Source organism: Eretmochelys imbricata, chromosome 2, assembly GCF_965152235.1.
Source record: "Eretmochelys imbricata isolate rEreImb1 chromosome 2, rEreImb1.hap1, whole genome shotgun sequence".
In the NCBI taxonomy this organism is placed as follows: Eukaryota; Metazoa; Chordata; order Testudines; family Cheloniidae; genus Eretmochelys; species Eretmochelys imbricata.
The window spans coordinates 201,619,403-201,634,284 of NC_135573.1; the positions used below are offsets into that span (position 1 = coordinate 201,619,403).

Here is a 14,882-nt window from a genome sequence, read left to right on the forward strand (position 1 = left end):
CATACTATAGAATTAGAATTTATAATCCCTATTCCGTGATGAGATATCCTTGAGCTATAATGTATCTTAATTAAAACTATCTTTAGATAGGTTTTTTCCTCAAAAAGCATTTTATCAAAAAAATCCGATTTAAATTAAAAACATCTGATTGTTTTGATTTTTTTTAAAAATCATTGATTTTTATCCACCCTGATCTATGTTATCTTTCCTTATACTTAAATATACACATAAAGGAAGAAACAATAGTAAGGAAAAAACTATGAAGTTTTCATGATTTAGATCTTAAATTTCCATTCATTTTGATCTATTATAGATACATTATAGATCTATTACAAGCTTTAGTACTTGAAGGATCCGCAAATTAGCTATTAAGTATACATGCAACTTTAGTCAACTTTAGGTTCCTGGACATCATTTAGAAACCAGTGTGTTCAGAAAGACTGAATTTTTTACAAAAAGTTGTTTTACTTGGCATCAACTGTAGAAAATAAAAGGGTGAGAGAGAATGTGTGTGAGATTTACACACAGGGGCATCAGGAGAGATTTTTTTAAAAATTAAGACCAGAATCAGTTGTTTTGACTCTCTGTTGTCTAAGAACAGACTGCATCTTCCATTCATCTTTTAAAATAATTCTGCCTTTGAGGTAATGCAATTAATAGCAACTGGAACTTAGAAGGCTAATATAGGAAACAGCTTCTGTCAAACAGAGCAGGCTGTTTTTCAGTCAGGATGTTCTCCTGTTAAAAAGAAATGGCTGCTTGACACAGACACCATTTTACAAAATAAAACTGAAATCACAAGATCTGACCTGTCACAGAAGGACCCAGTAGCCTTGTGCTTTTTAAAGAAACATTTTTGTGAACATTTTCTGTTTTATCGGCTACCCAACTGAACCGCATTTCAGAAAAGCACTTAAGTATGTGCTTAACAGTCACTTTAATGCCAAAATGTTTTGCTGGACCAGGATCTTTGTGTGAAAAAATGATGAACTAGTTAAAGGATATAAATAAGAACTTTCCACTCAAAATTACCATTAATGAATGCTGCAATAACGATTATGTAACTCAAATACTTAAAAAAACAAACACATTTGAAAAATAGATTAAAGCAACCTCACAAAATTTCACACATCTGCTCACCCAGAACGAGTAATTTTATTTTGTGACATCAGTAATATATCAATACTTTTTTCAATGTTATCATTATGTTAACTGCAGGAAAGGAGAATTTGTGCTTGAGAGATGGTAAATTTATGATAATTTTGAGGCCAGATTAAAATATAGGTTTTAATTAATTAAACAAATGATTCTGTGATATTTTGAATATCAGACACGGGCATGAAAGGAGGTAGATATCTGAGTGCTGACCAAAGAAATGTTTATATAAGCCAGCTAGAAATATAAGCCAGCTAGAAATATTTATATAAGCCATTTTAAATGTGTCATTTTTTTAAAACAGTGTTAATATTAAACAATATCTTATTTCATTATTTACCTCTTTTTGCTTTTTAATGATGACAGAAAATTCAGTGTAGGGAATCCTTGGATTTAATTCACATCCCATTAGAGTGGCTCCTTCATAATCCTTGATATAGCCAACATATTTTGCTTTTGGTACTTTAATATCTTTGGAGAAACCCTAAGAAATGATAAACTCAAATTGATACAAGACAATTTTCTGTTTACATTTATGAATTACAATCAGATTCATTACACTGTCAAAATGCCAAAAATATAAAGAGAGAGCTACAGACCATGGCCCCAGTTAGAGCATAAGTAGCTTTACACACAAGTAGTCAGTTACTCACGTGCAGGTTCATGGCCCATATCAGGAGTAGAAACTAAACTCCAAAGTGTAACCAGTTATGTTCGGGGGGGGGGGGGGGGATGGAAGCAGGGAGACACACAGTTTTTATTCAAAGTAAGATGTTTATGGATGAGTATGAAGGCAACTTTCAGCTCTATTTCAACATTACATTAAAGGGTCTCAATCCTGCAGTCACTAGTCAGGCAAGGCTTCTGCTGAAGTCAATGAAAGTTTTGCCTAAGTAAGGCTGCTGCATTGTGCCCCAAAAGAACGACCCCCCGCCCCATAAAAATCAAGTGCAAAAAATAAAAAACAAAATATAAAACCAAAGAAAGTTCCAGAGATTACAGCATACAGATCTCATAAAATCTGCAGGTACTGGGGACAGAACACCCTACCCCGCCCCAATAATTCCCTGACAAAACAAGGAGGGGGAAGTTTTCCTCCCCTTTGGCCACTTCCTTATGGATTTTCTTAGACTAGCGGAATCTGAGTTGTTTTGTTTTTGTTAAAATTTGCCAATATAGGTCCCCAATTCTGCATTTGGGTCTGTCATCACAGACCCCTACACTCACATGGATTCACACTGAAGTTAACAGCACTGTGTATGGGTCCATAGTAGCGGACCCAAAACAGGACTGGTGTTTCAGTGCTGAACTGACTTTTTAGTTAGTATCTATTTTAAAGAAGGATCAAAGTAAGATTAAAACAGTCTCAGTCACCAAACACTAGACTAAAATTTTCTGCTGGCATAACTCACTGGTTTCAATATAATTTGTGAGCACAAGAGAGATACAAGATAAAGCTGTAAATCTATTTCTGTTCAGTGTGGTAAGAATACTGTATTCCCACATACATCTGTGCTACCTCAAACTCCTTCCAAAAACAGTGATTTATTAAGTGCATGGAGCTGGTAACAGCTTTTTAACATACAATTAGGAAATCAGAAAGTCTGAATTTATCTTAACGAAGTTCAGCTGTGACTTCTTTTTAAAAAAAACACTTAATTGAGAGTATTATGTAATCTGCAAATACAATCAAATTTTTCCTACAAAATACACTGTTCTATAAAGATAGTACCTTAACTTTGGCTAACACAGAACATATTTTGTACATTAAAATAAAAAGACACTACACATTTTACACATCTGCTTAGATACCACAAGCTGCTAATACATTTTACGTAGGCAATGCCTATGCTAGCACTTATGTTGGCAAATTTTGTGTCACTCGGGGGTGCAAAAAAACCACGCCCGAATGCCACAAGTTTTGCTGGCATAAGTGCTCATGTGCACAGCGGTTACATCGGGGGGAGACGCTCTCCCGCCAACACAGCTACCACCACTTGTTGAGCTGGTTTTATTATGTCAATAGGGTAGCTCTCTGCCATCAGCATAACGCAGCTACACAAATCCAGTTACAGCTGTGCCGCTGTAAGCTTGTAACTGTAGACCTGGCCCGGCCATAGGGTTTCTACATTTCCATGTCTTACATTGGCTGAAGACTTTTCTTAGGCTGACTTACTTGTTTCTTGAAGTAGCCAATTGCATATTCGTCTGCATACGTGAGAAAGTTGAGAATGTTATGCTTGATGTGATACTCTTTCAGATGATTCATTAGGTGAGTTCCATAACCCTATGTGGAAATAGTTAAGGAAATTCATCTCATGAGAAAAACCTTTTTGGTGTTACATGTATTAGAAGCTATGGTTGTTCTTTGAAGGGAGTATTTCTCCAGAGCTGAACTCAAGGACCTCAGTTATTAGCAAAGACTGAACTATTTACAATACTTGGAAGGTCACATATGTGACCCAATGGACGACACAGAACGTCATAGCTTCTAATTATTGATTCACTTTTGATCTAAAAGAAACAACCTCAACTCCCTTGGGGAGTAGTGTGTTGATCTAGAGGTTATTTTTTCAGATAGTTGTAATTTAAGGTGAATATATCTCTATATATTGTATTTAAGTTAAATATCAAGTATATAGATTCACAACCTTGGGGACTAACAAAGTTAAAGATGTTCGGATGCTACAATGATATATCTGAGAAACAGATTCTTCCTTAAGACTTACTTTGGTCATGTCACTTACAAAACACTTTGTAATGGCTAGGCAGCTGATGTACTAAGAATGCTGTTTATTATGGTAATCATGACTGTTTCATTGTTACCTTGTCCTCTTACCCCTCTGCTTGTTCATTTTACCCACCTGTTGTTTTTCATCACATGCTAAGATTTTAGGCTTTTTTTATTCAGGTGCCATCTTTTTATTATATGTGCAAAGCACCTAGCCCAGTGGAGACCTGATCTCTGATTGGGGTCTCTAGGCACTACCACAATATAAATGAATAAATAATGAATAAAGATGTCCTCTGATGCCAAATAAAACAATTCCCAGTCTCATTCAGAAACAGAAGAGAATTATGCAATAATGTAGCTAAAAGTGAATAATCCTACAGAAAATAAATATGCTATTTATATTTCCAAGATGTCCTATTCTTTTTCTCTTGCGATGAAAAAGAACTGATACAGACTAAACCCAGTAATCCTTCACTAATGAGACAGAGTATTTTATGCTAACTGGACACAATGTAACTGAATTAATCATTCCTGCTTATGCTGCAATTATTGAGGCAATGGATAAAAAACTGGAGTCTTTTAAAAATGTCTGGGAAACATATCTGGGGTCTCCTTATTTCATTGGAAGATTGGGAGACTTCTTATGCTTTGACATGAAATAGAACAATAAATTACAAAATGGAAAGTAGAACATTACTCATGATTCACTATCTTTAATGGCCTCTGGAAAATGGCAACAAAATTATATCATAAATAAATAAATATTGGAAATTTAATACAGAATAATTAATAATGACACATGCTTGGAAAAGCCTGTCACTGTGGGGTATAATACCTTTGCATCAACTTATTTCCAGTGACTACCCTTTAAAAGTTTGGGGCCCTTTTACAGACTTCACATTTAAAATTACAACCCCAGATTATGTACTAAATTGCATATTTCTGAAATTTAAGTAAACTACTAAGATATTTGTTTCGCCCTTCCAAGAGTACAACTGGTATCAAATACGTGATTTGAAAACTCATGGACCGTTGAGGGGTCCCAAAAGTTCTTTAGAAATTCTCAGAAGTGCACACGATATAAAGGGATTTTCAGTGTTCAAATTCTATATTCACAAGGGTTTAATTTAAATAGACGAAACCATGATCAAAATGTAATGAAAAATCATTTTTTACCTAAAAACTAGAGATGTGAATGCTAGTCAAGCTTATTTCTCTGTAGCAGAACAATCCAAACAGTAAGTTAGAGACTACGGGTATGTCTACACTGAAATTAGACACTCCTAGCTGGCCCATGCCAGTTGACTCCAGCTTGTAAGGCTCAGGCTAAGGGTTGTTTAACCAGTGTAGACATTCAGGCTCCGTCTGCAGCCTGAGCTCTGGGACCCTCCCACCTCGACGGATTCTAGAGCCCAGGCTGAAGCCTGAGCCCAAACATCTACACCACAATTAAACAGCCCCTTCACCCAAGCCAGCTGGCATGGGCCAGCCATGCGTTTTTAAATGCAGCGTAGACATACACTATGACATTTTCAGTGCCCATCATTCTCTGGTCACAATTTAGTGACCCATTTCAAGAGTTCTAAATTATTTTGTCTGACTGCCAACCCAGAGTGTCACATCTGAGGCTTTACGGAATTTTTTTAAAGTAATTCTGAGAATGACATTGGCAATTACATATACCTGGAACATTTTGTCCTAGAGATGATTTTTAATTTAGCCATCTTATTTTATGTAAATTTATTTCTTCAAATTTTATTCATTCTCACAAAAACTTCTGCAGCTGAATATTCATACAGAGAAATTAAGACACACAAGCTACAATGCACATTGTACATAGAAGTCTCATGCAGCTACTTCAAAACTGTTTCAACTTTCAAAAGCCAAATTTAAAAAAAATAGTCCTCCATCTTACTTAGTCCAGCTATCTGAAAGTTCATAAAGATAGGAAGTACTTTTCAGCAGGAAGAGACCAAGATCCATTTGTAAAGATTTTCTTAGTTAGCTACTGGTGGTGGCCACCTTCCACAGAAAGGAACACAGGAAGCCCAGCTTTCAGATGTAGTTATCTCAAATATATATGTATGTTAACAGGCACCCAGGAGTGTAAAATTGATAATTGTGCACCAAAGTGCTCATGCATATATTGTTTAAGCAGCTACTTTTGACAGTTGGCCTTTGTTAGTTTTATTTGGTTGGTTGTTTTTTAAAATGCTACCCCAGCAGAACTGTTACACAAAGTGTGTCAGCACAACTTTGTACTGAATCAGCAAAAGCCATTACACAGTGAACACACATTTTTCTAATTATTTAGTCTTACAAATATACATGTCTGGACTGTTATATTTTATTGTTCAGATCTGCTGAAATGCTGGATGAATCCCCTTGTGACAGACCGCCAGCTAAGAGAGTGAGTGAATCTCTCTCTCTAAAACTGGAGTTTAGTGAATCCAAGACTGAGGGAACACATTTAAGGCTATAAAAGCATTCAGCTCCCACTCTGCTATTCCTCCACCCTGGCTCTTTGTTTCCAAGAGCCTGAATGTAGCACATAACTTCTGCCAACTCTGTGATGTGAACTCCAAATTAGTTTCATTCTCATCTATAAACACAGTTGACTGAATATACAGCTACAGCACCATCTAAAGGCAAGAGGTTGAAATCAAACAGCAATCCTGAAATCACCTGAAATCCTCTGTTAAAAGGAAATCTGGTACTGTACTTTTACACTCTTCATTCTTTAAGCAGAGAGGTTCATTCTTCAGGCAATTTAGGTCAATATAGCTTTGGCACTCGGGGGGGGTCAAAAATCCACACTCCTGAGTTCCATAGCTGTGCTGACCTAACCCCCAGTACAGACATAGCTAGGTCGACAGAAGAATGCTTCCATCAATCTAGCTACCGTTGCTTGGGGAGGTGGAGTTTCTATGGCAATGGAAACTCCCCTTCTGTTGCTCTAGGGAGCATCTACACTATGGGTGACACAGCAGCATAGCTACGGCATCCTAGCTGTGCCACTATAGTGCCCATAGTGTAGACATGGCCTAACATTTAAATACCCTTCAAGTACACACTAGTAGAATTATACAGCATGCTAGATGCAAGAATATACCCACTTTTTAAAAACTGTATTGTTAACTGAAGTGATTTAAGGTTGTGGTCGTAGCATTACTGTCTCACAAGCAGAATGCCCATTTTCGTTCAACTACGAATGTTACGATAAGCTGATATAAGGCCAGTCAGTGAAGACTGAAGAGTAAAGAGCCCAATAATGGGAGCCAACAGATTAGTATGTTGATGGAAGATGTTTTTAATTATTCTGAAAGGGGTGGTCCTCAGACCTATAACATTTTTAGGCAGTTGAATTGCTTTGTGTGTTAAATATATTGCCAAGTATTCCTGAACAGGAAAGGGAAGCGAGAAGACGGTGATTCCAAAATTATGATTATGATCCATTAGTGAGTTCTGGCCCCGCAGAACCCAAATAGACTTAATCAACCACTTCTAACATTGTCTTTACCTTGACTTGTTCATTAGAAGTCACAGCACAGAAAACAATCTCCGTAAATCCTTGAGATGGGAACATCCGGAAACAGATACCACCAATCACACGACCATCTTTTATTAATGCAAGGGTCTTGTGTTTTCTGAATGCATAAAATAATGACAGCCTTAGTTCATGGCCATAGCACAGGTGCCATCTTTCCCTCAGAAATTTATTCTTTGCTTTCCAAAAGCAATTATAAATGTCTTTATTAAACCAAAGGAGTACTTGTGGCACCTTAGAGACTAACCAATTTATTTGAGCATAAGCTTTCGTGAGCTACAGCTCACTTCATCGGATCAATGAAGTGAGCTGTAGCTCACGAAAGCTTATGCTCAAATAAATTGGTTAGTCTCTAAGGTGCCACAAGTACTCCTTTTCTTTTTGCGAATACAGACTAACATGGCTGCTACTCTGAAATTTGTTAAATCAATTGCTTGTATCTATAGAACAGTTGCTGATTTAACTAACATCATGTTCCTCATCTACTGTAAAATGCCTTATAAAGAGTTTTCTTGCCTTTGTCACTATAAGTTATACAGTTATGTTGCATTTCTTATCACAACTTTACCCTGGCTAAATAAGAGATTAACAGAGCTTCAGGACATTCAGCCTTTACTACCAGATGCCTGATTCCCTGTGTGCATTCTACATAGCTTAAGTGATCAATTTCCAGCATAGGTGACCAGGCAGTCAATTATTATAGGTATTTCTAAGCGCCTATTCTCAAAAGCATGCAAAAATCAGAAGAAATATCCATTTCAGCAGCACTTACACCATGTGCTAACCATTAAAAGAACAAGACTGCCATCGGTAAACCCTTCATAACTGTCTATGGCAAGGTTCAAGAATTTTATTGCAAACTTCAAGGTCTGGGAAAATTTGCACTGCATCCATTCTCTGCACTAGCCAATAACCAGCTATTAATCTTTAACTTTTATGACAGCAACAATGAAAATTATTTCCAGATTTCTCACACCTTCTGATGATATCTACATTCAGTAAATTTGGAAAGTAGCAACCTGATATATTTGCTAGGCTCAATCTCTGTTTGAAATAATAAAGCAAGCATAGAACAGACATGCTTTCTGTCCTTTTTGTCCTGTAAATTGATCCTTTCCTGTCTATCTACCACACATTACAGACTCTCATACATCAGAAAGAAGATACTAACGGATCAAAGACCAGGCGTGTAATGTACTCCTTTGGCATTCTGGGAAGCTGATGGGAGAATACGTTCTGTAAGCCAACTAGCCACATCATAATCTTTTTGTTTGGCTTCTGGTTCAGGGAATTTCCAACTACATGAAATTCAATCACTCCCCGGCGCTCCTCTAGTCTTGCTGCTTCATCCCGGGCTGAATGTGCTGACAGAAAGTTAGTCTGTGTTGTGCAAGAGGGGAACAAAAATACATTTGAGAGAGTTTGAGGAGATACGGTCTTAATTTCACATCTATCAACAGGACAATCAAGAAATGTTCTAAGTCTCCCATTCATCCTTTTACAAACAGAGCTGCCTCTGGGTATTAAATAAAAAGTGATTCTGCCAAATAAGCCTGACAGAGTTTTGATTTTATTACTTTCCATAATTACACAATTACTTTAAGAATTTGAAAACAACATTTCATTTTCTTCTAATTTTGCTTCTAAAATCTGACAGTTGTGTGTCTATATCCGAATGGAGTGGAAACTAATACAGCCAATTTGTTTAGCAACTTATACTTGTATAACACCTTACCATGCCGAAATATTTTTGCTTTTACATGGGTGTAGCGGGACAGTTACCCCACTCTGGTGGAAAAAACTAGGCTGATTCCTGTTATAAGGGCTCAGGGAGGAGATGGGTCAGAGTCTCCTCTAGCTGTGGAGAAAGAAGGACCTGGCTGCCTGGGAGCTCAGGGTACCAGGAGTAAAGGAGTGCTGGGGAGCTCCAACCTGGCAAATCTCCCAGTTGCGGGCCTTACTAAAGGCCAAAGAAGGTACTGGGGCTGCAGAGGCAGCTGGCCCAACGCCTTTGCCGATGATGAGTGGCCTTTACAGACTGCCGTTTGCCTCAGCGAGCGGGGTCTAACTGACAACTGCCAGTAGCCCCTGAGGCAAGGTGGGTGTAGAGGGTTTGGGGGTTCCCCTGGGAGGGAAGACCCAGGGGAGGGGGTACTGCAGTAGGCAGAACCCCAGGGTAAGGGGCACCAGGGTCTGGGACGGACACGGGCGCCTGAGGCAGGTGAGACACCAGCCAGCAGAGGGCGTTCCAAAGCTGGAGTTGAGCTAATTCCCAAGACGACCAGCAGGAGGCGCCACGCTGGTGAGTCTTCAACCTCAGCATCAACTGCAATCAGCATCTACTGCGGAAGTCTGAAAATAGTATTTGTTAATTGCTACTCTAGCAATACTGGAAAAAATACTTTTTGTGGGCCCTATTAAAATTGTGGCTATATTTTGTTTTTAAATTTTTAGCTTTATCATAGTGAATTAAATGAACAGGTAATGAAAGCTCATCACAGTTACTCATAGTGAACAAGCCTGAGGTACTCCCAACCACCTGTCCTTTAAAATGTGATTGAAAAGGTTAAAGATAGTTGTTGGATACTAAAATATTTCTAATGCTGTCTGGGAAAACCCACATACTTATTTGCATAGTCAGTGCTCCTTGGAACTAACACACTACAGACATAGGACTGTCACCAATTACAGTGGTGCCCACAATAACGTTTATTTTGCACTAGACCAGACTTCCATGCACTGTTTGCTTTCCAGGGCAAAGTTTAGCTGCTGAGCATCCAGTCACTGCCAGGCCCTGCGTCCTGATTGTCCCAACATTCACAATGAACATACCCATCAATCAGATTACAAAATTTGGGAAAGAACTTTGTAAAAGCTCCAAATCTTCTGCAGTCTCTGGCTGAAACTTGGCAAATATGAAAGACTGGCAAAACATAATCAAGAGGAGAGTGAGGAGAAGGAAGAGCTGGCAATGCAAACCAAAAAATGTGTGCAATGTTGTGGTGTGTATGCTAATGTAGAAAATAGATAGAATGCAATTCAGTCTCCCATGTCCCGTTCCCCGCCCCCCTGTTAAGGAAAAAGCTATAGGAGAAAAAGCAAAGAAGTTGTTTCATTTTTGAGCCTCAGCACATCTACATATTCACTAAAGAAAAATCGACCCTGCTGTGATTGGGAGAAGTTTCAAATCTGAATCTAATATTCTGCTACAAGATTTGTACCAACTTCACCCATGTCTTAAAGTAACAAGAGAAAATATGAAACATCTGCAATTAACAATGAAGTATTATAGAACTGCTCTGTAGTAAAAGTACCTCGTAAAACAAGCTGTGAGCAATCTGAGTTGCTGAAGCATTTCTTTGCTACCACTGGTATCAAAGTGTCTTTGTAAATGGTACATATTCTATAACAAAAGATTTTTTTTTACTCTCTATTTATTGTTCTGTCAAACAATGCATTTCTTTTGAGAAACAGACCAAATATTTTCCTTCATTTTAAGTAAAGAGAAACAAGGCATGATAATTATAATGGATCCTTAAATTCCAGTAGTTTATATTATCCCATTTGTGTTGTAATAGTTACAAAAGTGAACCGTCAATATTGCCAGGTCTATATTTCTCACCTCTGGCCCCAGCATCGCAGCTGGATCTGTAATTGTTGACATCACTTCATTGATCAGTTCAATAGGAATATCTCCTACAACTCTGGGCCTTTTTGAATCTTCCTGAGAATAAGGTTCAGTGTTCTTTCTCTTCTCTCCTACACAGCCAAATCAGAACAAAAAGAAAGGATAATTTAAAGGCCAAACAGGTTGCCACAGACACAGAACATATTCATTCCATTTATAAGACAAAAGCAGCAAGAAATTAGCCTAGTGAATGCTGCAGTGGATCTGAGCAAGCACAAGCAGGCAGTCAATCACTTTCCTAATGCAATTGATTTCTGTAAATGAACTAAGATTTGAGGTGCTTTTTCAGCAATGCCAGAAGTCAATTTTACAATTCACAGTACTGACATGATCAATCTTTATATTAATAAGTCTGTACTAGGCATGAATCCATTACTCAGAGCCCTAGGAAATCACTACAAGTCTTGCTAAGAAACCACACTATATGCTTAAGTTGCAACTGAGCTACCACTGAACTAATGCAGGCAGCTGGAATTTAGCTGCCAGATTTGTGGATGGTACATGAGTGAGAACAGAATTCAGCTCTGTCTTAAATAGCTCTCCACAAACCTGTCCCATAATGATTAAATATCTTCCCACTGCTATTTAACGTGTAGTTATGGTATGAGGAGTGACTAAAAATGGCACCTTCTCTGACTCAACATATCTGCTCACTGCATGGCTTTACTGACCAAAACAAATTTTCACTCCAGTCTGCACTAAAGAGACAATATAGCTATTTAAGACAGAGCTGGATTCTGTTCTCACTCATGTACCATCCACAAATCTGGCAGCTGAATTCCAGCTGCATAATCTATTACTTGTTGTGTAACAGACAGGAAGAAAAGAGCTTAGCTTTCAGGTCCCCTGCTGTATATGCTAGGCTGGCATTTAAAAAATAAACATGTTTTGATTTGCAGTATTAACTGCTTAAATATGAAAGTCCTTGAGAGGATACCCCAACGATGTCAATTTAATAATTGCCTATTTGCCTTTAGCTGCACTTTAATCTTCTCCTATTGTTGTTGGCAGCATGTTGTGTGTCTAAGCACTATGGGACTAGGCTATGAATCATCAATTTAGACCATGTTCTTGCTTTAGTTGGTTTGCATTCTAACATTAGTACTAGATTTTGTTGAGTGTTTTTAATTTCATTTCTTTTAAAAACCTGGAAATAGAAAGAAAGGTCACTGGTATGTTTGTTTATATCAAATTATCATATGTAAACATCACCAGTGCAACATTGTCTTTATGCTGGAACGTCAGCACTGACTTGAGGACATACATACGTTCGCTTGCACCACTTTTATTTCCATAAATTCACATTAAAGCCATTTTGCTTCTCATCATCACAATGGCCTCTTCAGAGATTTGTTTTGCCACCATCTTGAAATCACATCAACCTCACAGACGTGCACTAGCATTGTTACGAGCATTTGGGGATGACACGAAACCCCAATAAAGTGAATAGTGGATTAGCACAATCACAGAAAAGTTCTGAAAAGCTTCCCACACTTAGGAGCCAATAGCTAGGGCCCTACCAAATTCTTGGCCACGAAAAATGCGTCATGGGCCGTGAAATCAGGTCTCCCCCCATGAAATCTGGTGTTTTGTGTACTTTTACCCTATACTATACAGCATTTCTCAAATTGGGGGTCCTGACCCAACAGGTGGTTGCAGGGGGTCAAAAGGTTATTTTAGGGGGGGTCATAGTATTGCCACCCTTACTTCTGTGCTGCCTTCAGAGCTGAGCGGCCAGAGAGCGGCGGCTGCTGACTGAGGGCCCAGCTCTGCAGGCAGCAGCGCAGAAGGGTGGCAACACAACATGCCGTCCTTAATTCTGTTCTGCTGCTGGCAGCGGCTCTGCCTTCACAGTTGGGCTCCTGGCCAGCAGCCGCCGCTCTCCAGCTGCCCAGCTCTGAAGGTCGCGCTGCCGCCAGCAGCAGTGCAGAAGTAAGGGTGGCGGCAACATAACCCTCCCTACAGTAACCTTGCGACCCTCCCACCCCACAACTCCTTTTCAGGTCAGGACCCCTACAATTACAACACCGTGACATTTCACATTTAAATAGCTGAAATCATGAAATTTATGATTTTTAAAATCCTATGACCGTGAAATTGACCAAAATGGATCGTGACTTTGGTAGGGCCCTACCAATAGTACATATTTTCGCCATTTTCTTCAAAACATCAGAAGTTTACTAAATCCACTTCCCTTTAAAAAATTAACTCAAGTAATTTTACCCAAAACTTGATATAACAGTGAAGCTAGTTATGTCTTACATGTTGTGATATCTTAGAACTAAATATCCACAATTGATGTTTTTTAACTCATTGTGGAAACAAAAGTGCAGCTGGTCTGACAGTATATATATATATATATATATATATATATATATATATATCGTATTTCAACCATATGTAACTTTAAGAAATCAAGATATTAAAACCCCCAATCAAAATACAATAGAAACAACACTGGTGTTAATTATAGACTGAGATGTAATGTAGTAAAGGCAGACTGAAGACTGTTTTTAAAAATGAGTTAAATGCTGAATCTCCCAAATAGCAAGGGGCAGAGATTATCCACTATATGGCTAATTGTAAATTTATCTTTTATTTGTGTTAGGTCACAGTTCTCTGGCTTCCACTCTGCTATGATGTCCCAGTAAGCATCATACTGAGATGTTACAGCTTTCAGGTAAACACACTGGTGCACAGAGACAACATATGAAGGGAAGGGGTCTGGGTTAAGATTTTTTTTTTTTTATTGTGTTGCAAACATTTTTGGTTGTTGTTTTTTTAATTGTCTCACTTTGTAATCCAAATAGCATATGCTGATACATGCTGGAGCACAGCAGTGGAATGGAAGCCGGTAACATGACTTCAAAGGACTTTAAACTACAAGAAAAAAGCAAGTTCATAAACAGTTATCTGCTGATATCCCTCTGTTTCCTACTACTTGGAACATTATGCATCTGACCCTAAAATTGCATCATTTTTCAAAAAAAATGTTTGGGTCACCTTTGATTTTTTTCTTCTGGATTAACATGGGAGTTTTAAATTGTATCTGTAAACAAAACAATAGTCCAGTAAATAACAGAGTTTGAACTAAACTGGGCATCATTTTGCTTTCCGTTACAGTGGATATGTTCACCAGAGTTCGACATGTGGTGAATGCTATGTTGTAATTTGTCTACATTAGAAAGGACACCAATTCTTTAAAGTTGACTTGTTTTCTCTGGTCCAGCAAGGAACAAGGTCTGGATTTCAGCTATGCCACAGCTATTAAAAGCAAAGAAAACTATAGATTTGACACAACATAAAGTCATATTGTGATAATTAGGCTGAACAGAAGACAAGATCAACTTCCTTTCAAGTTACCTAGAGCTGGGTCATGGCAAGAAGAAACTTTGCAAGCAGGACTCATACTTCCACTGTTGGGTTGTTCTAGAGATGAAGGACTTGCATTATACGAAACAGACCTTGCCACAGGGGGAGGACTGATAACTGCAACAATATAAAAGAGAAAGAACGTTCAAGACATTAGAATTCACCATAACGTTGACTGGAAGAACAAACAAACAACTTCAAAGAGTTACACTGGTAGCAAGTATCCAATGGGTTTTCAACAGCACTCCATGCTATGTAGTGCAATCAAAAACCAGGGTACAGAATGCTATTTGTGTCTATTTTTAGAAGGGGTTTTTTATTCTGATTTCTTTTATTGTATTTTAAAATTTGATACTGCACAGCAAGCCACATTCCTTGATGCACAG

General features: G+C 38.2%; 1 protein-coding gene across 1 annotated transcript in view; it reads right to left on the bottom strand.

Moving 5' to 3' along the window:
- The window catches only part of KAT2B (lysine acetyltransferase 2B), a 69,727-nt gene that overhangs the window by 14,437 nt on the left and 40,408 nt on the right, over nt 1-14,882 (bottom strand). Inside the window, exons 8-13 of the mRNA XM_077808739.1 lie at nt 14,488-14,613; nt 11,059-11,195; nt 8,608-8,816; nt 7,410-7,536; nt 3,332-3,442; nt 1,496-1,639 (exon numbers count right to left, since the gene is read on the bottom strand). Of these exons, the coding sequence (XP_077664865.1) occupies nt 1,496-1,639; nt 3,332-3,442; nt 7,410-7,536; nt 8,608-8,816; nt 11,059-11,195; nt 14,488-14,613 (854 nt within the window). The remainder of the gene's footprint in view (nt 1-1,495; nt 1,640-3,331; nt 3,443-7,409; nt 7,537-8,607; nt 8,817-11,058; nt 11,196-14,487; nt 14,614-14,882) is intronic.